This window comes from Anthonomus grandis, chromosome 13 (assembly GCF_022605725.1).
Source record: "Anthonomus grandis grandis chromosome 13, icAntGran1.3, whole genome shotgun sequence".
Classification (NCBI taxonomy): domain Eukaryota; kingdom Metazoa; phylum Arthropoda; class Insecta; order Coleoptera; family Curculionidae; genus Anthonomus; species Anthonomus grandis.
The window spans coordinates 16,153,651-16,177,432 of record NC_065558.1 but is presented as its reverse complement, the minus strand read 5'-3'; the positions used below and the strand labels follow the sequence as shown (position 1 = coordinate 16,177,432).

At 31.9% G+C, this 23,782-nt stretch overlaps 1 protein-coding gene across 1 annotated transcript; it reads right to left on the bottom strand.

Annotated features, from left to right (window-relative positions):
• Positions 1 to 1,596: 1,596 nt before the first annotated feature.
• LOC126743567 (aromatic-L-amino-acid decarboxylase-like) lies at positions 1,597 to 23,348 on the bottom strand. Its single transcript, XM_050450716.1, has 5 exons — positions 23,036 to 23,348; positions 14,924 to 15,158; positions 4,138 to 4,426; positions 3,675 to 3,800; positions 1,597 to 2,471 (listed from the first exon to the last, which is right to left on the bottom strand). Exons 1-5 carry the CDS (start codon positions 23,113 to 23,115, stop codon positions 1,690 to 1,692), a joined length of 1,512 nt encoding a protein of 503 aa, XP_050306673.1. The 5' UTR covers positions 23,116 to 23,348; the 3' UTR covers positions 1,597 to 1,689.
• Between the last annotated feature and the right edge of the window lie 434 nt (positions 23,349 to 23,782).

Here is a 23,782-nt window from a genome sequence, read left to right as displayed (position 1 = left end):
CCAACTATATTTTGTTACTTTGGATATAGTTTAAAGTTAAAATTTTTCCAAAGATCTCATTTTTGGTTAAACTGGCCTCGTCGCGCCAAAGGAGTGTGTCGATATGGTCTAAAAATCCCTAATCGGTTGCTATGGAGAAATTAGAATCGCGATTGGACACAGATCTCGCGTGCCTCCACCCTCTATTTGATTGTGTTTAAAAGTATTGACCCATATTGAAATATTTAATGGCGGAGGTTTTCGTTTCGTTAAGCGCCCCTCACACGGTCAGTATTTCAAAATACTGTCAATAATACTGATCGTGTGAGGACAAATACTGATAGACTGTCAGTCGTGAATGAATGACTGATGTGATTTTCGGGATCCCGAAAATCAGGTCAGTCATTGGGGGCGAAGCTAAAAGATTGATGAAAATACTAACCGTGTGAGGGCGACACTATCAATCATTCTAACAGTCGTCACTCGTCAGTCTGAATTGCATCGTGCACCGTCCAGAGACAGAGGCAGAGATAAGTTGAGTACCGTGCACAATGGAAGAAACTCAGGAAACGACCGCTCTGAGCTCGATAGCTTCACCTGATTTGTGTGAAGCAGAAGAAAAAGGAAAAAAATATATTTTAACGCAATTTATAGACCTATATAGGTCTATGCCCGAATTGTGGAATTCAAATATATCTGAATGTTGTGACAGAGATAAGAAAAGAAGAGGATATGAAGCTCTGCTTAAATTTTTTGTGCAGTACAAACCGAATGTGACCATTGACGATGTAAAAAAACAAATCAATACGCTAAGACGCAATGTAATCCTCGGGGTCTGTGTCTTTAATAAAATGTAATAAATTCAGATGGGTATATTTTTCTCGTTGACTAATCCACTGCTTAATCCAGCGTCTCGTTTGCTTATTACGTTTAGCACTTGTTAAACGTAAAATTATAGTAGCAGAGCAAGCTTTCTTTTTATAATCCATAGCAAAATAACTAACAGATTAATGACGCGAACGAACACGCTTTAACTGCTTTAAGCGGCAGAGGATTGAAGCAAATCAGTAGATTGGTGACTGAACACACTTCAAGAGACGATTCGAGCAGACTGATGACTGATAGAAAATACTGATCGTGTGAGGTCGCGAGAAAAATACTAACGAAATACTTCAAGACTGTCAGTAATACTGATCGTGTAAGGGGCGCTTTAAGTGTTCTTTTAATGAAAATAATATTTTTATTGATTTCTGATCAATTGCACTTATGATGAAAAATGAAAATAAGTTCACTGACTCGAAATTGATAATGATATTTTATAATAACCATGTCGATCATTTAATCTGTAGTAAAAATTATGTTAATAATTGTGTGAAAAAAAGGCTCAGATTTAAAACAGAAAGAATCAGATTTAAAATAATTTTCAAAAGATTTTATCTGAATTGGATCAAGGTGTCCATTGATTACAAAAAAAACCATTTATTGCAAATTTCATTTTTTTTATAATCCTAATACTGCTTCTTTTGAATTCAATTATTATCTTTTTTTTGACTGAACTAAATAACTTCTGCCTAATATTTCAAGTATTCAAGGTATCCAAAATAAAATAGAATCAAGTAAATATATAATATTTTATTAAACACTAAACTAATATACACATAATACTGTCTGTACAATAACTAATCTAAAATCTGCTATAACACCAATTATCTACTTAGACTTTTCTATATTACCACTTAAGTTGCATTCGATATTCAAAGCAGCTGGTAAGCTCTGTTTGTCAGCTACAATTTTCTTTATAGAAGGAACAATTTCCTCAGCAGCATTTCTAATTTCATTCCAAGAGAATTCAACATCACGCCTCTCGGTTAATCTGCTGCACAGGGCATATCTTATTACAAATTTACCATTTAAATGTCCGGCTATCAAAAACAGCTTTTTTTCGTCAGTGATTTTTTGCAAAAGTTTTTCAGTAAGGATATCGTCTCCTTTAAGCCTGAACGTAACCAAACCCATACTGCAAGTGCAACTTTCAAAACGTGCATCGCTCTTGACCAGTTGTTCGAAATACTGAGCTAAAGCGATCTGACCTCTGACATGTTTCTGAATCCCTTCCACTCCATAGATTCGTAATACGAACCAGATCTTTAACGCTCTGAATCGTCTACCTAAAGAAATCTGCCAGTGCCTGTACTCCGGTGCCAAACCTTTGTGTTGATCTTTCAAGTAGATCCGTTCAACGTTAAATGCCTCCACCAAGTACTTAGCGTCTTTGATCCACATGGCTGAACAATCGAAGTTTACCAACATCCACTTGTGGGGATTAAAGTTGAATGAGTCTGCAAGTTCAACTCCTTTCATCAGATGACGATATTCTGGACAAATGAAAGCGGTGCCTGCGTAGGCGGCATCCACATGAAGCCAAATATCTTCTTTGTTGCATATGGGTCCTAATTCTTCTAGATTGTCAAAGGCGCAAGTGGGAGTGGTACCTAGAAAATTTAAAGCGGTTTGTATATCGAGGTCCTTTTTTGATTACTAAAATACCTATCATACGAACTAAAGTTACTAGAGAGGAAATTGAAGACAACTTATTTTAACTTGGGACATAGATTTAATTTTGCTATCTAATTAAGTTGATCAGACGTTCTATGTTTGTTTATATCAGAGCAAGATACATTTTCAGGAAGGTAATCAAGAGGCATATTACAATGAAAAAGTTTAAACATGTTTCAAACTTCTAGATCTTTCATACATCCTAATAAAAGGTATATTTCAAATTTTCTAAGCTACGATTATGCGTTACGGGCCTAACATTAATTATGGACCGACGGTAAAAGTCTAAAATTGAAAAATATATTTATTAAATTACATTAAAATTTTCGACGAGGAGGATTTTAGCTGTATTAATATTTTTTCACGATAATTTGTATTAATCGATGAAGAAGAAGGAAAAGAAGAAAACCCGTCAAATGCTTTTACTGTCTTATATATAATGTATTGAATAAATAAGTTTGAAGTAAATTACAAAAGGCAACTAGAAAAACCTTATAGAATTTCTATTTAGTTAGTCTGAAAAGGCTTATACAAGAGATATAGTAGTACTTCATTAAATCAAATGACTTATATAATATATATAACCATTACTTATATAGTAAGTAATGATACATCATTTCATGAACAAAAGAAAAGATTCTTTCAGAAAAAAACTTCACATAGACAGAAACTTCAGAAATGCAGACAATATGACAAAGTATTAGGCTATTAAGACCAAAGCAATTGATGTAAATATCAAAGAGCATCAGCAGAAGCATAACATGAAAGTTTCCTCAGCTAGCAAGATAGTTGTCTTAAGAGATTGCTTAAGAGATTTGTCTAAAGAGCACAAAACTAGTTGTATATAAAATGTTTCCTATTAACGCATAGTTAGATCATTGCTACCACTAACTCTAAGAACTTTCGAGTAGGGTATTCTTTACATGTTTTAATACATGTAAGTTCTCCCGACGTATACCTGAAAGAACAGATCAATAAAGCAGGTCATTTTGATTATATTAAGCAATAAAGTGTTACGTTTCTAGAGTTATTATAATTTTTCCGAAAACTTATTTTGCCTTCATCTACATCTCCTTTAATTTTATTAAACTTTTTTTATTCTTTAGTTAATAAGCAGTTCTTACTAATTGCATACTGACCTAAATTAGCAACCAAATAACAAGGAATTAGGCCAGCCTCTTTATCTTTTCTGACCGCTTCTGCAAATGTTTCAGCTATCAGTTGTCCTTCTTTATTTGATGGTAATAGTCTCATTGTCATTGAACCTGGAATTAAAAATTAAAAATAAGAAGAATAGTATAAATAATAATATTAACATTCTGTTCGTATAAGTAAGGATTCCCGTGCTTTGCCTACAGTTAGAACAATCTCTTAAATGCAAAACGAACTATGATTTATTAAAATCCTTAATAATTATTCTTCAGCCTTGAATTATTTTTATTGCAATTTTACTACAATAAAATTACCGGAACGAAGCTAATTGACACTTTTATTATCTTTGTTGTTTAACATAACAATTCCCATTTTACTGCATTCGCGTGTTGAATATTTACATTCAAATAGAGTGCGGAGATTTATGTTTTAGTTTATGCTATTTCTTACCCAATAATCCAGCTTTTTCCACGGAAGAATTGGCTTGGTTGGACGTATAAGCTACTAATTTTCCTTTAATGTCAGCCTCCAATAAATCAGGGTTTTTCTCTCTTAAATCTTTGACTTTTTTTTCTTTGGCTGCCAGTAAACCTACGTAGGTAGCCTCACTAGCAGAGCCCTGAATCACTCCTCCTCCAGGACCTTCTGAACAATTCAAGAACTCCTCAGGGAGGCCCAGCATTCTTCCTAACCAGTTCATCATTACTACCTCTAGTTCGGTCATTGCTGGACTCGCAATCTGAAAGAAAAACATATTTTTTAGAGTTCACCTACAATAAATTATTGTGACTTATATATTTACTTTATAAGTTTTATTAATACTCAGTATATTTTAATGTAGTCTTATTCTTTTGATAAGATTTGGGTCATAAAACTGAAAAGTTGTTAATAGAAGAGTTAAAACATTTTACTTCAAGGCATTAGAAATTACTCCTATTAAATGAACTTTTTGCAGAGTTACGAAGGAAAAGTTGAGTTTAGAATAGCATTTAGTTTAGAAGACCATCACTGATATTGAAATATCCATGAGGCTTTTAGAAGAAACTATAAAACATCCACTGATCAAATATCCACCATAAATTCAGCCTAGGAACACTCAAGCAAAGAGTATTCAAAATGGCTTGTGACCATCCTGGATATGGATGTTCTTTCAAGTTTATTCAATGTTTATTTAAAGAAGTTCATGAGGAAGTATTTAAATGGAATTAGCAGTTTATTACAAAGAGGAGAATGCATTTGAGAGAACTTAAAATTAACCCTTTTGGAGTAAGTTATTCCTCTAGAGTCAGCCTTCAATTCAAAAGGGATTTTCAGACTGACAAATTACAGGCACCGAAAAAGGGTAAAGAGAAAAAAATAAAGTGTCGTTTAGTGCTGCTACAAGTCTTGGTATGTAAATCTTTAATTTTCGCGTCAAATGAGTTGAGCCTAAATACTATTGCTATAAGCATTATAGATTTATTACTATTCAGATTTAATGAAAAATTAAAAAGTTTAATTGGTTTAGGGGTCAATTACGTACTTCTAGCGGGAAAGGTATTGGACTGATGATCTACACAAACTTTCGACCAAATCCTGCTCCTAACAAACTGGTTTTTTGCATATATTGCATGTTATAAGTTCTTTAACAATAATACCACAAGTGTTAAAGACCATGATTTTCCTAATAGAATCGTAATTATTTCTTGCAAAGTCATTCCAATATGAAAGTCAAGTTCAATATCAAACGCTGCAAGTGTGAATAATTAGTGATTCGATTGTAGTTTAAGGTCATACAAATTCTATAGATGAATGGCAAAGTGCATTTGTTCTCCATACAATAAAGAAAATCAAAAATGTAGATATAAACCAGAGGCCAACCATTGACCCAGAAATTTGTCTCACGTAAGATTAAGGAAGTAGTACGAAATTTATATGAACGCTTGGGGCTTATTACATCGTCGTTACATAAATTCCGAGATTACATTTCATATTTGTGTGACACTTTCTTTCAGGTTATCGAATTAAGAGTACCTGCCGTTTATTTATACAAGAGAAGTTGAAAGCCGACATTTTTTAAATCTCAAGTTCTTTTAATTAATGGGTAATTGATTTTAAAAGTATTTAAGGACTAAAAGTATTTTCATAAATTACATCCTCGGTAATTTGCTTGATATATACTAGACAAATACATACAGGGTGTTTTAGAACTATGGGATCAAACTTCTGGGGGCTGTTCAGTGCAACAGAAGAATCCATTTGAGTATAGGAACCGGAATGTCCGGATGTCCGAAAATGCGTCACTACGCCACTACGGCCCTAAGACGCGTTAAAATTTATAAAAAACATTAATTACCTAAATAGGATCTGCTGCATTAATTTTTACCTTTTGTACATGATACCATAACAACAATTGTTTAAAATCAACGCTTATCAATGTCAATTCTCGATGTCATGTTTAAAAATTTTATAGCTTACAATTTTTAAACATTTATTGCTAATGGGAAACTTTACCAAACAAGAATTGGCGGATATGCATTTGGCATACGGAGCAACAAACTGCAATGCACGAGCAGCATCGCGGTTGTATCATGAACGTTATCCAGAACGACAGCATCCTGGATACAAAAAGTTTATTGCGGTTTATCGGCGGCTCGCCGAGACAGAGTATGATATTGGTGTTGCTCGAACCGTAAGAACGGTCGAATTTGAAGAAGAGGTGCTTCAGCGAGTTGCCGATGAACCATCAAATAGCACACGTGACGTCGCTAAGAATATGAATACGAGTAAAGCTTCTGTCTGGCGGGTACTACACGAACAACAACTCCATCCTTACCAATTCCAGAAAGTTCAAGGTATGACTGCAGCCGATTATCATCCTAGAGTTCAATTTTGTCGAGGGCTTCTGGATCACATCATTGTACAACCAATTTTTTTACGATATGTTTTGTGGACCGATGAAGCCTCTTTCACAAGAGACGGTATTTTTAATAGTAGGAATAGCCATGTTTGGGACGAAGAAAATCCTTATGCAATTTTTCCAAGAAAACATCAGAATCGTTGGTCTGTCAACGTATGGGCAGGCATTGTTGATGATTATTTAATTGGGCCATACCTTCTACCGGAACGGTTAACAGGACCTATTTATCTGCATTTCTTGGAGGAAGTTCTCCCAGAACTCGTTGAAAATGTTCTACTAAACGACAGCAAATGTGGTTTCAGCATGATGGAGCGCCGGCTCACTTTACTGTACAAGTACGCGAGTATTTGGCTCAGCGGTTTAGGCACCGTTGGATTGCCAGAGGTCGAGCAGTTTCTTGGCCTCCCAGGTCACCCGATTTAACGTCGCTCGATTTTTTCTTGTGGGGACATGTAAAGTCTTTAGTCTATGAAACTCCAGTAGAATCAGAGTTAGACTTAATTGGACGAATAACAGCAGCATTTGAAATCATTCAAAACGAGGATCAAATTTTTAGTGTAGTTTGCCGAAATCATGTGCGGCGTTTAAATCGGTGTATTGAGGTTGGAGGAAGACATTTTGAACAATTGTTGTGATATGCACATATGCCTCTGAGACTTGGACTTTAAAAATAGCTAATCGAATAATAATATATGCTTTTGAAATATGAGCGTATAGAAAAATGCTGCAATACAGAACATCGTACTAACATGTCAATCAATAAGAAAATAAAAATCACCATAAGACCATTAACCATACCTACGGCATGTTGGATACAGTTCAAGAAAAATGAATGGGCTGGAAAAACTTTGTGGAGGGGAAAATTAATGGTAAACGACTAAGAGGGAGATTTACAATGCGATAATTTTTAAAAGAATAGTTGCTCTAGATGTTTGATTATCATTTAAATATCAAACGATACACTTCTTGAATAAGTTTTGAAAAAATTGTAGGAGATATCAATATTAGGTTTGTTCTAGCAGAAGTTTCACCAATACACAAACGGTCCGGAATCTGCGCAGACGAAAGTACGCGTTCTAGCAAAACTAATCTGAGATTTTGACTGCCCATCAGCTGTTCCAGCAACAACAAAGTTCAGTTTGGAAATTGGTTTTAAACCACTGAAAGTAGTCCGTAGAATTTCCTAGGGATTCCTGTTTCCTTTTTTTGTATGTCATTTAGATAATCAATAAGAAATTTATATCAGATTTGGAGTTTGATCTTGTGGTTTGATCACGTTTCATTGTGGGATAATTGAAATCTGATTTTTGCTGCTTTCAAAGTATTAGGGCTGGTTTTAAAGTTAATTTACTACTGTATTTATTAAATATCTAAACGTAAATAAAGGTATATAACTCTGTGTATTTTTACATTATATATTGGGTATATAAATATATCCTAATTTTTATTATTACGGGTTTTAAGAGAATCTAGAATGTCATCAGACTCTTCAAGTTCGGATTCAAATCATGTATTTGATTCTAATGTATCGAGTGATGATGAACTAGTAGATATCCTATTCCACAAAAGATCAAAAAACGAAGGCAATCTCAAAGTTACTGTACCACTGTACAGTAACCAGGAATTTGTTGAGCATTTTCGTGTTAGCAGACAAGTGGTTCAAGATATTGGCCATAGATTTGAAGAAAGTGAGTTTTTAAAGTCACAATCTGATGGAAATGGCAAGCTATTAGCCTATGAACAAACATAGATTTTTTTTTGGTTTGCTGGTCATGAAGCTTCTTCATCTAGAGATAGATTTGACATCACAATTAGCTGCCGTTTTTACGTTCTTAAAAGGATGATACATTTCATAAGTAGAATGTCACCAAATAGCCATCTGTTCTTAAAAAGACAACTATTGAACAACATTCCAGAGAAAATTGATTCCCTGGGGCCATTGAAGCTATTGATGGTACTGATATAAAGATTAATAAGCCTAAGAATGATCCAGACTCATATTTAAATAGAAAGAATTTTTAGTTCATCCAGGTCCGTTAAATAAGAAATACCTATTTATAGTTTTTACATTTACTTAGAGTTTTACCACTTAAACCTCTAGCATTTTTTTGATTTAGGAATATTAAGTCTGAAGATTTTATTTTTTGACCTAAAAAACTATTTTGTTTACTCAACCTTTTAAAATTATTTTCAAATGCAAGTGGTTTGTGATCATGATTTATTGATAAGGGATATCTTTGTTGGATATCCTGGCTCTGTTCATTATAGCAGAGTTTTTGAAAATTCTGCTCTACGTGCTGAATTGGTAGAGAGGTGTCAAGATTTTTATTTACTGGGAGACAGTGGCTATCCCTGTTTAAGAAATCTTTGAACTCCATATAAAGATAGAGGAAACTTTACAGCCATAGAGAGAAACTTTAATTTAAAGTTATCAACAAATCGATATGTTATTGAGCATTGTTTAGGCTTGCTGAAGCAAAAATGCCGACAACTGTATCACATCAAATTATCAATTATCTAAATACACAATTTATCTCTAATGGGAAAAAATTCATTGCCGCAGCTGAAATAAACATAGAACTACCTTTACCCCCCAACGATGCCGGACAAGATGACGATAATCAAGATAGTAATGATTAATTAATGATAATAGGGATGCTGCTGACCACAGAAATTTTGTTGCTAGATAAGTTTTAAGACAGCCTTGGCATTAAAAGAATCTGGGTGGTGAATCAGCAAACTTGGCATAGGTACCCCATGAGAAATGTTTGTAGGAATTGGTGTTTGAGTATTTTCTTGGTTAGGAACTGTTGTTGATGGTGAAATAAGAAATTTTTGGACGCCTACAAATAAAAATGTTGGCTATTTAGAGAAAGTTCTTACAGCATAATAGCAAAATTACCATTAACATCAATGGTATGGATTTAAACAAAATATATTTATTACACTTATAATAAAATAATTTATTTATTTACGGAATCCATTTACAAAAGTGTTACATAGCATACCCATACAAACATATATATTCAGATACAAAACTATCTATAAATTAATGAAAGGTGTAGATGAATTAATTAATTAAAGCCCCTGTGAAATAATATTCTTTAAATGCCCCTTAAAAGATGCAGATAAGCTTTTTTGACTCTAGGATAAAGTCAAAAAAGCTTATCTGTCCTGACAGACCATTAGCACTTCGAGCCATTCATGTAATTGGCTCATTAATACCATAAATGGTATGGTGAAATGGGACTGAAAATATTTCTGATTGTCTATTCAATCTGGAAGGCACCCTAAGTTTAAAACGAGACAATAATTCGGGACAATCTATAGTAGCATTTAAAACTTTATGCATAAAACATCAGTCGAGTAATGTTCTTCGTGACTCTAATGTGGGTAAGTTCAGGTTATCCCTGACCCGCTGATAGTAATACCCCTGTCTCCTTTACTTTTATTGAAAAATATTTAGATGTTCAAAATAAATAACACTAAACCTAACCAACAAACATATTACATAACGGTTTTGAGTTGCGAAATGTCAACGACATGTCTAAAGATGTTCTAGCACATATAAGTCCGAAACCGTTTGCAACGCGGTTTCAGTCTGGTCATGCGCAACTGCGATGTACATCAAACTAGTTTCAAACCATCCCAAATTTCCTGCTAGAACAAACCTTTTATCTGGAGTCCAGGACAAGAGTTTGTTCAAAATAGGATCAAACCAAATATTAGTGCTATTTATTTATTAAAAGAGGCTTTTAGCTTGGAAGAAATTCTGTTGATAAAAAGGGACAAAACTCCAAAAAAAGATTTTTTGTTTAAATATTACTTAAACTATTTGGAATTTAATTTTAAGACACAAATAGATTTCCAAAAATTATGAGCATTTTTATAGAAAAACATCGTGAGACTAGAGATTAAGAGATCAAGATAATAAAGTAATTACAATTACAAGATTAAAATTTAATCTATCATTCTTTAAACAAGTCAAATGCATAAATAATTTTTTACATACAGTAACAGTTTTTCCTGTCTGCGTTGGCACACAATATTTAACGTTAAACGAGTGAGGTTTAACTCGACAATTTTCTTGATGTCTATGTTTGCAACTTTCCACGAATTAACAAGGCATCACCAGGACGAACTTTACTGCATAAAAAGCGTGCTGAATTATGAGTACATCCCACAAAAACCTTGGAACCCAGAGGTCTACAAATCCGCGCTTTTTTTGCTTGTTCTCGCTTTCTTTCTTTTGCTTCTTTCTGCTACTTTAGAAAAACGTACTAAATACGACGTACTGACTACTGTTTCAAAACAAAAACACGTGAAAAATAAAAACATCAAACGAACCTCTAGCCCCAAAGCGCGTAAATCAAACTTCCGTCACCTGATCAATTTTACCGGATTCTGATTGGCTGGTAACATATGTTTGCTTTTGATCGGGCGCTACTTGAGCATTTGTTCGTTTTTGCTCAGGCCAGCAATGTTTAACATATGAAATGGTCCAGATTTATTTGCTTTTGGTTAGGTTACTTTTAAGTTTTGTGCATGTGGCTGCCATTACTAAGCGATCCAATATTTAACTCATTTTTTTTAAATTTGATCATATGTTTGCTTTTACTTGGGCGCTTCTCATTTAATCTATTATTCTTTAAATAAGTCAAATGCATAAATAATTTTTTACACACAGTAACAGTTTTTCCTGTCTGCGTTGGCACACAATATTTAACGTTAAACGAGTGAGGTTTGACTCGACAATTTTCTTAATGTCTATGTTTGCAACTTTCCACGAATTAACAAGGCATCACCAGGACGAACTTTACTGCATGAAAAGCGTGCTGAATTATGAGTACATCCCACAAAAACCTTGGAACCCAGAGGTCTACAAATCCGCGCTTTTTTTGCTTGTTCTCGCTTAGATTCTTTCTTTTGCTTCTTTCTGCTACCTTTTGCTGCTTCCCTTACTGTCACTAAAGCCTCGTCAATCTCCTCCATGCCAAGAAACTGAACACTCACACTTTTATTTACTTAAATAGGTACTTTAGAAAAACGTACTAAATACGACGTACTGACTACTGTTTCAAAACAAAAACACGTGAAAAATAAAAACATCAAACGAACCTCTAGCCCCAAAGCGCGTAAATCAAACTTCCGTCACCTGATCAATTTTACCGGATTCTGATTGGCTGGTAACATATGTTTGCTTTTGATCGGGCGCTACTTGAGCATTTGTTCGTTTTTGCTCAGGCCAGCAATGTTTAACATATGAATTGGTCCACATTTATTTGCTTTTGGTTAGGTTACTTTCAAGTTTTGTGCATGTGGCTACCATTACTAAGCGATACAATATTTAACTTATTTTACCATTTTTTTAAATTTAATCATATGTTTGCTTTTGCTTGGGCGCTCCTCAAATATTAAAATAATATGTAATCTGACAATCTCTACAGAAACGAAACTGGAAGGCATTGACCTAAAAAATAATTTTTGATGGAATTAACAACAAATATTAATTGATGGAATTAACAAAATACACATGTATATATTTTTAATTTCGATCCTTTATGGATTTTGTGTTTATATATTTTTTTATATTAAATTTGTATTTTATCTGTATAACTTACAACTTTTCCACTTAAGTCAAAATAATAATATATTTCTAATATTTTGTTTGTAGTACCTTAATACTATTTTTCTATGTAGCAATTTGATACTACATGGAATATTATTACTGTAAATATTCAATGCAAACTTGACGCAATTAAATATAAGAAAATTAGTGAGTCTAATAAAAGAGCATAAACGCTCTTAACAGGACAAAATATCTATTAGTGACAAATTTTAAAAAGAATAACCTAAAAAGTATGTAAAAAAATTTATATTATATTCAAAGAAAAAAAAATCGTAAATATGAACATAGTCCTAGCCCTCACTGCAGACAAAGAAGAAGAGGAAGTCGAAAGCCTCTACCAAAGAATAGAAGACGTAATACGACTCCCAAAACAAGAAATAAATCTTGTAATAGGCGATTACGAGAATCAGATCATATACCTTTAGTTATAAGAGTGAAACTAAATAAAACTAAGAAGAAAATGACTCCTTAATATTTACAACAACCTCTAATCAACTAAAAAGCAAGCGAATACGTTAACGCAAAGGTACAAAAATAAAAAGAAGCGAATGACATTGCAGGCGGAGATTAACGAATTCACCAAGATAATAGATCCAACAAAGAATTGTTAAAAGCAGAAAAGGAAACCAAAAACAATTTTTGGATGACTAGGGACATTTTAGTGGAACTTAGGGAAATCGTGTCGAGAGTAAAAATAAAAAGTTTTGGTTAGTGGTAAAGCTGTCTCGTAATTTAAGTGGCACACCAAAGGCTCCAACCATAGGACCGATAAAATGAATGAAAAACATAAAAATCAATGGGACCACACAACATAGAGACTGAATTTCTGAAACTGATGATGAAGGAATAGCCTGGATTAACGACATCTTTAACCGAATCTATAACTTTGGAAATATCTGCGAAAAATGGCTTCAATCAGAATTTATAGCATTGTCCAAAAAACCTGGAGTAAAGAAGTGTGAGGCATACCCGACCATCAGTCTGATGCTAAAATTGTTTCTTGAAAGTATCTATAGAAGAATTTACAACAAATTCAAAGGACAGATATCCGAAAAGCAATTTGGAGTTCAAATCCTAATTCAGAGATGCAGAGACGTGAAATCTTTTCTATACTCATGTCTTACTGATTATGGAAAAACATTTGATGGGCTTCAGCATTATAAAATAATCAATGGAAGAGCCGGCTTGAACGATAAAGATATCAGAATAATTTCAAATCTTTACTGGAATTAGACAGCTTACTTAAGACTTGAGCGGAATAGTTGAAAATATAACGTGGAGTCAGAAACCTCCACCTTTGATTAATTTGAAGCACTGCAAACGTAAATGACCATATCGTGCAGTACAGTCTACAATACGGTCTTAATATAAACGTAAAAAATGAAACAAATAATCATCAGCAAAGGAGATTAAATGAAGATCACCCATATGTCGACGGAACTCGAATTGAACGTGTTCACCAATATTACTACCTTGGAACCATCATAAATTAACAATGGTACAGTGCACAACAAATAAAATGTCATATAGGAGAAGCAAGGCAATATTTCACAAATTGGGTGCCCTCTTCAAAAGTCACAACATATATCTTAAAACGAAAGTAAAGCACTTAGGATGCTATGTCATTTCTGTTTTACTGTATCGCGTAGAATCCTGGACACTTGCAGAAACCACTACTAATAATCTGTAAGTCTTTGAGATGTGGCGGTATAGGAGAATGCTTAGAATATCATGGACATCTCATATTACAGGCGTAGAAGACCTAACAAGAATGAAAAAAGATCTAGAAATCATTAAAAAAAACACCATTAAAAACGGAAACTAAAAAAAAAGAAAACCTGGGGCATGTTTTGAGAAATAGAGATCGATCTCTCTACTGCAAACCATAATAGGTATTGGGTAAAAGAGGTCTCGGAAGAAGAAGAACATCATGGTTGCGAAACCTACGGACTTGGTTTGGGAAAAGCTTAGTATCTAGGATACATCTAAGAGAAAAAATACAAATTAATACAATTGTAGAAAAAAATATAGAATTAAAAAACACAGTACAGTACTTTACATTTGTTTTTTTTAATTTGTCAGAAATGTAAGACCGGAGATTTTACATTTTTTTCCTATTTTTTTTTTCTTTTTTTGGTTTAAATTTTTTGAAAAAGGCAGGAGAGATCAAAATATGGAAATAAAAAAGAAAGACAAAAGTCAGAAAATCACATATTAGATAAAATAGGTTATAATAATTACGAAATCGAAATAGTAAATACGATAATATAATAACAAGCATTCCATAATAAGAAAAAAAAACTGCATTATTTGGTAAAAAAAATTGCTAAGGAATTTTTCCGTACATTTTTCATATCGTCTCGTATAAAAAACTAAAGGATTATCAAATTAGGATTTTCTCTTTGGAAAAAAATTAAGAAAAGTTGAAAAAGCCAACACAAAGAGTTGAATAATTACAAAGAATCGAATAAAGCTAGAAAAATCCAAGAATATAAAAAATTATCAAATCGAAAAATAACATAAAAATTGTAAAGAATAAAATAGAAACACAAACATTTAACGAAAAAATTATGATGATAATGGCTAATTAGAATTTTTCTACATTTCCTCAACAATTATCTAATTACCTTAAAGTTAAAAAATTCATTTTATAAATATAACAGAAAATCTAGTTTGAATGCCCATCAGTATCAATAGTTACAGCTTACCCAGCTAAGTCCCACTACACCAAATCCCGCACTCATAAGTTCACCCACAACACTAGGAAATGAATGGGCTGTCGGATAATAAGCGTGGAAATGTGGGCTGTGCCAATGAGTGATTCCAGGCATGATGATTCTGTCTACGTCCTGGAGAAGGTCGCGCCATGACTCCCCAGACTGTGGAGGGTCCTTTGGGAGGAGGTCGCCTAGGTAGCCTGGTTGCACTCCTGATAGGACCGGCCTAAAAAAGTTTGTTTATTAGGATCTTGATTGTGCTATAAGAAGAACGTTGGCAAAAGCTAAAAGAACATAGGTGGGACAGATTTAGGGATGCTGGGATTTAATTTAATTAGGATTCCAGGCGGGGCTAGTTACTGTTTTGGTGCGATATTTTTTATAGCATTATGGCTATTTGATATCTCGATGTATAAAGTTTTAGTTTTCCTTGCCAAAAGGAGTTGATATACCAAAAACCACCTATATAAAAGTTGCATAATAAAAAAATAATACTAAAACATTAATAATAGTAAAACATTAAAAATTTGAAAAAATAATTAATTAGTCTTTGAGTAATGCGTATTTGAGTTGTGCGTATAAAAAATGACCCATGTTTACGAAAACAATAAACTAGTGGACATAATACTTACTACTACTATACAGAATATTTAAAAGAACAACAAGGAGGCCACGCTGAAAAAGCTGCTCAATCTGAAATGTTACAAATTGAGGAAGACATTTTAAAAATAATCGAAGACGACCTAACAATGCATGAGCTGCTATGGATCTATACTATAAGTTGAAGTTTCTCATAGCAAAGTGTAGAACACAATACGACAAGAACAGTATTATCCTTATCATTATCAATGGGTATAAGCGTTACAACCTGAAGATCATCCTAGAAGAGTTGTACTTTGCCAGTGGCTTTTAGAACAGTTTGACAGAAATAATGGTTTTACGAAATTAATTTTGTGTATAAGCGCGGCCATATTAAAACGAGATGGAATGCAAATTTTCCACAACAATCATGTTTGAGCATCAGAAAAACCGCATGTTGTAAAAAGATTTAATTTTCAACATAGATTTTATTTAAATGTTTGGACTTGCGTAATAAATAGCATGCTTATTGGACCGTACTTTTGTTCACCCTACTGACCTCATAATTATTAGAGGATGTTCCTTTAAATGTGAGACAGAATATGTGGTTTCTACATGATGAGGCTCCACTTCATTTTAGACGAGAAGTTCATGAACTTCTAAATAATGAGTTTCCGAAAGATTCGTCGCTCCCTAGATTTTTTTCTGTGCGACTATTTAAAAGAGTTGGTATATCATAATGAAGCAGTAAATATTCAAGAACTTCAAGAGCGTATTGAAAATGCTTGTGATTTAATTTGTGGACACTAGAATTTTATTTTCGAATCTTGTAAAGACTCAAGCAAGATTGTGTGTTAATCGAACATTTCAATTCAATCTCAGGTCAATCTGGAACATTTTTTATAAAAACGGTAATCATTTAATTTAATAAAGATTTTTTTTTAAATAGTTTTTAATGATGTCAAGTAACTTTCTTATTATGCAACTTTTATATAGGTGATTTTTGATGCATTTGGTATACTTCTTTTGTGTAGTGCATAAAACTAATATATTCGTGACATAACTATAATAATATACTTGATTGAGGAAGCAAATTTTCAGCATATCATGTCATTTAAGATATCTAATCGTGTTTAAGCTTCCAGTGCGTATGCTATAGTATATTATTGGGGGTTATTAGAATATTTATATTTATTTTCTAAACATCTTTTTGATATACAAGGCGTGAAAATGTAAGTGTTAATTCTGGTGCTTTTAAAGAAAAAATGTATTTAAAACTTAGTCTTAATATTAAAAAACAATAATAAGCCTATTTTTAATATTTAAAACTATAGGTGTCATAAGAAATCATCTGGAGTACAAATTTAAAGGTTGCCATCCTCAGCATGAAGGTCGATTGAAAGTGAAAAATAGAAATGGAAACTATTGATGGCGCATTAAAATATTATTAGAAATAAATTAATTAATACAAATTAATTGATTCTGGTTAATAAAGAGAATAAAAATGAATATTTATTGAATAAATTAATTGTCTGGTTTATCTAATTGCTTTGATATAATACACTGACTAAGTCATGTACTTTCAGTTTCAGTTCGCTTTCTATAGTTTACCATAGTTTGTTTTAAGATGTATTTTATAAAAATGTCATGCTTATATTTACATCGAACGGTTTACTTGGCCAAATTAACTTGCATAAGTTAGATGTATGCTTAGAACATTCAAAGGCTAGAATTAGTAAACAACAACAAGTGGAAAAAAGACGATTTAAGCCGATCTTTTCACAAGTAAATACCGATATTGTCATAACATCATAACCGATTCCAAGGGGTCTATCGGTAATTACCGTTCCTAAATGGTATTAACCAAACACGTCCAAGCGGTTATAGCTATAACCGTTTGAGATACGTGGCGTCACCAATTAGCCCTTATAATAAGTCATCAATTTGGGACGTGGGTAGTCCGGAGCTGTTTTCTAAACGTCAAATGTCAAAGATATTGAAATAAGTGCGGGAAAAAAAAAACAAACAACAAATTATTTGCTTATTAAAAATGACACAAAATTTATTATGGCTAATAAGTGTTCTTTTTTGATATTTATGTTTAAGAACTAATTACATATAATATTACTGGCGTCTGGGGTATTATTTAAAAACAAACAAAATTATGATAGTGACAGCTGACAAATTACGAAGTTACTTCAACCAAACACGTCCAAGCGGACACGATTGGTTATGTTATAAAGGGACTGTTCAAGGTGAACCAAGGGCTAAACCGCGGTTAAAACCGATAGATCGCTTGGAATCGGTTCATATTAAGGGACAACCGTCGTCATAAACGTAGAATAATCAGAACTTATTAAGAAATCTATAATTATTATAAAATATTTAATTTCCATAAAAATGCTTTTTATTAGATAAGTACCTTTACTCTAATGAAGTACGTTAAAAAAACGTATAAAGAGTTCATAAGCGGTAATATTTTTATTATTTAAAGCGTAATCTATTAATAATAAATATCTTGTAAAATATTTTTTGACGACGTCACTGGTAAAGATTACTTGGGTCGGTGGAATTAACAATGCACTTGAGCGGCGTTGCGAAGTTGTTGCCTTTTTCTCTAATATACGTTATCTACATTCATTTAACTTTAAATGTTAACTTTTTTATAGAGTATCTTATCATATTTTATGAAAAAAAATGCCTCATATTTTATTGAAGATGATTAATATTTTTTTGCGCCTGTCACAATAAGTGACAAATTTTTATAATATTATAAACAGTGTTTTTTTGCCTTTTCTACGTAGGCATTTGGCATCATTGCATCAGAGAGGTTGCAAGACAACAAACTGTCTATAGTGCCATAGCAATGCTAATTTTCAATGGGATCTCCTATATGCAGCTAAAATACTCAAAAAATATTATTTTCCATATTTCACTATTATTTTCCATACGTATTCGTATTCGTATTCGGCATTATTTTCCATTCCAAAGTGCTAAAATTGGTTAAACTAGAAAACATTTTTTTTTCATAGTACCAGTTAGTTTTTGAGCCGAAGGGAAAAGAATTGAATGCATCAATACTCTTAATTTTAGTGAATTTAACTGATCAGGGCGTAGCTTAAAAAAATCGAAAAAAAAATTATAACATGGTAAAAGGATCTTGAATGAATATCAAAACCAACAAATTTTTTTTATTTTACTGATCTTGCAGTATTTAGCATTTCTGAGATAGCGATAGTTAAGAAAGGAAGAATATCAGTATAGTTAAGAAGAATATGAAGAGGATGAATAGCAATTGGTCACGTACGTATTCGTAAAATTCAGAGCATATATACAATTATTTGAGTAATCTTATTATTATATAATTGTCAACATTTTCGTCAGTTAAATGCCTAAAAAACTTTAAAAGTAGCCAAATTTCATATCATATTAAAGCAAAAATTATAATTTACTTTTTTTTCAGATCCATAAGCATTTTTCATTTTAGAAAAAATTGTTCATAAACCTAATTTCTATATTAATTTTCTTAAGATTCTACCAAGTGAGTTTAGGTGGGGATATAGAACCGTATCAACTTTGTCTGATATGACCTATGATTTTCTACGGATAATGAATTATTTACTCATCAACTTCAGTGATACTATTACTTGATTGCTTAAGGGCATTTAACTCTAATTACAAAGTTTTGCTAGCCAGACTGCAGTTCCATAAACTTCAGCTAAACTGAACAAACTGAAGACAGTTTTAACATTAATGACGATCTATTTAAAACCAATATTAGATCGCAGTTTTTCTAAAAAAGTGTTACTGGCAGAAAGCTGCAACACGCTTGAAAATGTAGATTTCGCGATTGGAGAAGTTTACTGCTAATATTGATTTTAAACAAAATGATGTACCATACAATCAAAGCCAGGACATATTTTTGTCGCGAGAGCTTTATTTTTACCAGTGGAACCTTTTAGATTAGTATTATCAGCTAATTCAATTAAAGCATCTAATACATTGCTCAGTTGAAACAGCAATCAGCAGCATCATTAACTACAAGATTTATCGAATGCGAACTACATGGAATAAAAGAAGTTCTCGAATCGAAGTCTAATATTTTGCATTGCACTGCATTGCAATTTTCAATCGACAGACCTAGTTCTTCTAATTTCTTTATAATAGTTTTAGATATTCTAACGCCAGTGGTTTCATCTAAAGATACAGAGCCTAAAAAATGCTCTTAATATTTATCACCTTCTAATATCACAATCATTCTTCATGGCTAACATCTAGCATATATTAAATAGTAATGTAACAGTACTCTAAGTCACAGGTCTCAAATGTATTTTATTACACTATTTCTTGGAATTTAGCGTACAGTCAAGAATGATGAAAAATATTTTACATCTTTAGCAGAGGCAACAGTTTCATTCCGTACAACAGAACCAAAAAGGTTTTTCTCAAATAATGGACATGAAGATCTTTACTATGAATTTTTTTAAGGTGTTCCTCTCATAATTGGTTCGAACAAAGCAATATATTCGAGAAAGTTGCTACTACCTGGCTTATATACAAAGTTTCTGTTGCTACAAATTGTTTTCCAATGCTCATTCTGTTTTTGGATGATATTCAGATTTTTCTGATAAATAGTAAAAATTTGTTTAAGCCTTATTTTGAGCTGCTTTCGCTTTTAAAAACTGACGGGATGAAATTTGCTGTTTTCATGCCTTGCTAAAGTAGCAGCTATATCACTCCAATCATTTTGTTCAGTAGTTGATAAAAGAGAAGGTTAAGGAAAAAGCTTACAGGAGAGTTAAAAGATAGAATCTTTAGAATAGGAGTATACCAGCCACTGTCGATGCACACATTCGCCGTTTACAAGTAATCTATTATAATGAACAAAAAAAACTTTTCTATTACCGGTATTTATTGAAAAAGAGATATCTTTAGTTTGATGAGAGTGGTTCCGAACCAGAATTTCACAAAAACTTTTGCAAATACAATTTTCCTACAAACCTGGATCTTTTGACTTCTTATTTAGATGAACTGGCTCACCTTGAAAAGAGTTTCCACTTGATCTGATGTGTTCAGTTCATCAATTTTTGATTCATTTTGAGTTGGTGATAATAAATTTGCTGAATTTATATCCGTCCTCTTATTATTGGAATCTTTTTTGTCTTCCACATGAAGGACAGGTTGCAAATTTCTATAAACTGGTTGTACAAACGTAAATGTGTTGTAACTTTTCTGAAGTGAAGGTAGGGAATTTTAACAAAAGAATGCGCATTACGGCACATGTGCTTCGGAGTACAAGACGTTTTATCTTGATGCGCTTTGAATATGGAAAGCTAACTTGTTTTTACTATAGCACAACAGGCACAGAGGGCGCGCAGAGTGATTGGCTGTAGTTGTAATTGACAATTGGAGAATGGGAACCTTCTTATGTATATTTTATAAAAGTAAAGTGGTTCCCGTAAAGTTACCTTAGAAGCTCCGGTAATTTTTTTTAACGCCTTTTTAACTTTTAACATCAAATTTATTAGAATTTTAAGTAGAAATGTATATTTAAATAATAAAATTATCATCTACTATAGGTATAACAGAAATGCATAAAAAGTATATCCTCAGAAATCCAATGCACTATTGTGTTAAAAAATATATACAGAATGCTTCAGATATGAACTATAATAAAGTTGCATAATTTAATACTATTGGCATGATTTAAAACTGTAGATCAAACTAAATAAAACTTTTTCATGGCCACTCGCTTCACCGTATATGATTTACAATTGATGATGTGACTTAGTACAACAGAAAGAATGTATAATTTTTTTTTGTTTTAAAGCTTTAAATAACTCCAGGATTGTTTTTTTAAATATTCAAAATTTTTTGGACACTTTCGAGTTTGGAATACTCTGCATACATGGACATACATTTAAATGGATTCATAATTTTTTTTTAAAGTACGAAGTAAAATAAATTTGTAATAAAGATATTATACGTTCTATTTGCTAAAAAGTGAAATAGTTTTATTTGAATTGATATAAAAGGGCACCAAAAATATTTCAATTTGAGAAATCAGCAAAAATTTATTATAAAAAAAAATAAAAAAAGAAAGATACGTTGCGTATTTCGTATAAGAAAATATACAATTATTATGTTTGTTTGGTATAATAATCTATAGGCGTACAAAAAAATATAATTTTTTATTTATAGACAGTAACACAAAATTTCAACAGAAATTTAATCAAACTTTGGTGAACTTTTATTAAATTATTACTTGTTGGCCTAAAAAATATAAGATTGTCAAATTAACAAATAATCGCAATACGCATAAATACATGCTATAAAATGATGCACTTTTAATATTTACTTTATTTATTTTTTTTGTAATTTTTTTAATTCTCTTAGGGTAAGTTAGTTCAAAATTAAGATAAATTTTGTATTTATATACCAATATGTACAACATATTCCATCTAAAAGGAAAAACAGCATACCCTTTGACTTTTTCCGTATTTAAAAAAAATTGAAAATAGCCAATTGATGTTGAAAATCGCAATAAAAAATATTTCTATAAAAAATAAAACACTAAACCATAAATTAAATTTTTTAAATGTAACATTCCTTTTTTTGTACCTACTGCTACAAAAAATCCAGTAAATAACGTATAGTGTATTTCATTTAAAAACGTTGAAATACGCACCTTTTATTTTGTATTTTGTGTTCAATGAATTATATTTTATTACGATTTTCAAATTCGTCGATATAAAATACATCGACTGACTTGAGTCTTGAATTTCTTAAAAAATACGGGAAAAGTAAAAAAATATGCCGTTTTTCCTCTTAAATGGAATATCCTGTACAATTATTATTATATTAATTGTAAATATATGTCTGCTCTATTAGCTAAAAAAATACAACTTAAAGCAATATTACATTTTTGCAGTAAAAAAAAGCATAAATTGTGTAGGAAGTATATCAAAATATATTATAGTGAGCAAAAATAATGGAATTTTTTTTTGTTGTCGCAGGATAAGTTTAAAATGTAGATACTTTATTTGTATATAAATAATAACACTACATATTAATTTTATAATAATTTCTCTAACCACAAAAAATGTTAAAATATTAAAGAGCGTCGATATTTAATATAATAAATAAACATATCAATTCTAAAGAAATATAATTTTTTTGAATAAATCTTTGTCTAACTTTTAGTAATATGCTGAGACTTTATTTTTTTAAACAAAGTCTTGTAGTTTTATATAGCTTTTTACCTTTATGATGGCGGTAAAAAAGTCAAAACATTTATTTAAACATAAATTATATCTGTGTTGACTTTTAAATTTATCATGCTTTACTGTACTGAAATTAATACTTTAAATTTACATCCTAGTAAATAGTAGATCAATTTTTTGTAAATTTTTATTTCTTGAAAATTTTAATTTATGTATTTCTGTATTAACAATCTTCACTTTCTCTATAAAATATAAGAGGAATCATAAAAAATACATAATTAATTGAATTAAAAAATCCTACCTGTCTCTAATAGTCTCAAAATAATCCGCGATATAATCGACGGCCGCCTTCCCGAACTCCCTGAACTGTTCGGCATCCATTACGAAGAAAAAAAAAACAGAAAATTAAACAAAACTAATAAAAAAAATTAACACTTTCTCTTTCACTAGTATAATATAGCGGTGGTCGACGCGAATCTGAGACACGCGAAGAAGTAGCTCATGACACCAAAAGGACCACTTTCACTGTTTCTTCTTATTCTTCTTTGGCACCTTCCTTTCTGTTTTATGTATATAAGTCAATCTGTCAAATTGTCGGTCTCGATTAAATGGCCAGAGACCGCGGGAATAGTATTTATACCGGGGGAGAGAGAGGTTTCGCTGAAAAATCAGTATTAGATTGGCATGTGCTTCGAATCAAGGTCTTTCGAGTTGGTAAACTGAGTCTGGGTTCTGGCATGTCCAATTGGATCCTAAGCAATTATACAGTTCAATTGTTTTTTTGTAAAGCTTCCGTTTTTTGTAACTATTATTATTAATATTAATAAATTAACTGAAGCAAAACTTTACTGCATGTTTTTTTAGATTTAACTAAAACTAAAGTGGATGAGAGCTGGGTTTATGATATTTCTGGTCTTAAGTGGATAAAATTATTTAGGCTTTTAGGTGGGAAATTATTATAGGAAAATATGAGTAATTTTAGTAAAGTGATCTTAGAGGGGCAATTGAATGATCAACATAATCACCTGACTTAAAAGCTTAAGATGTT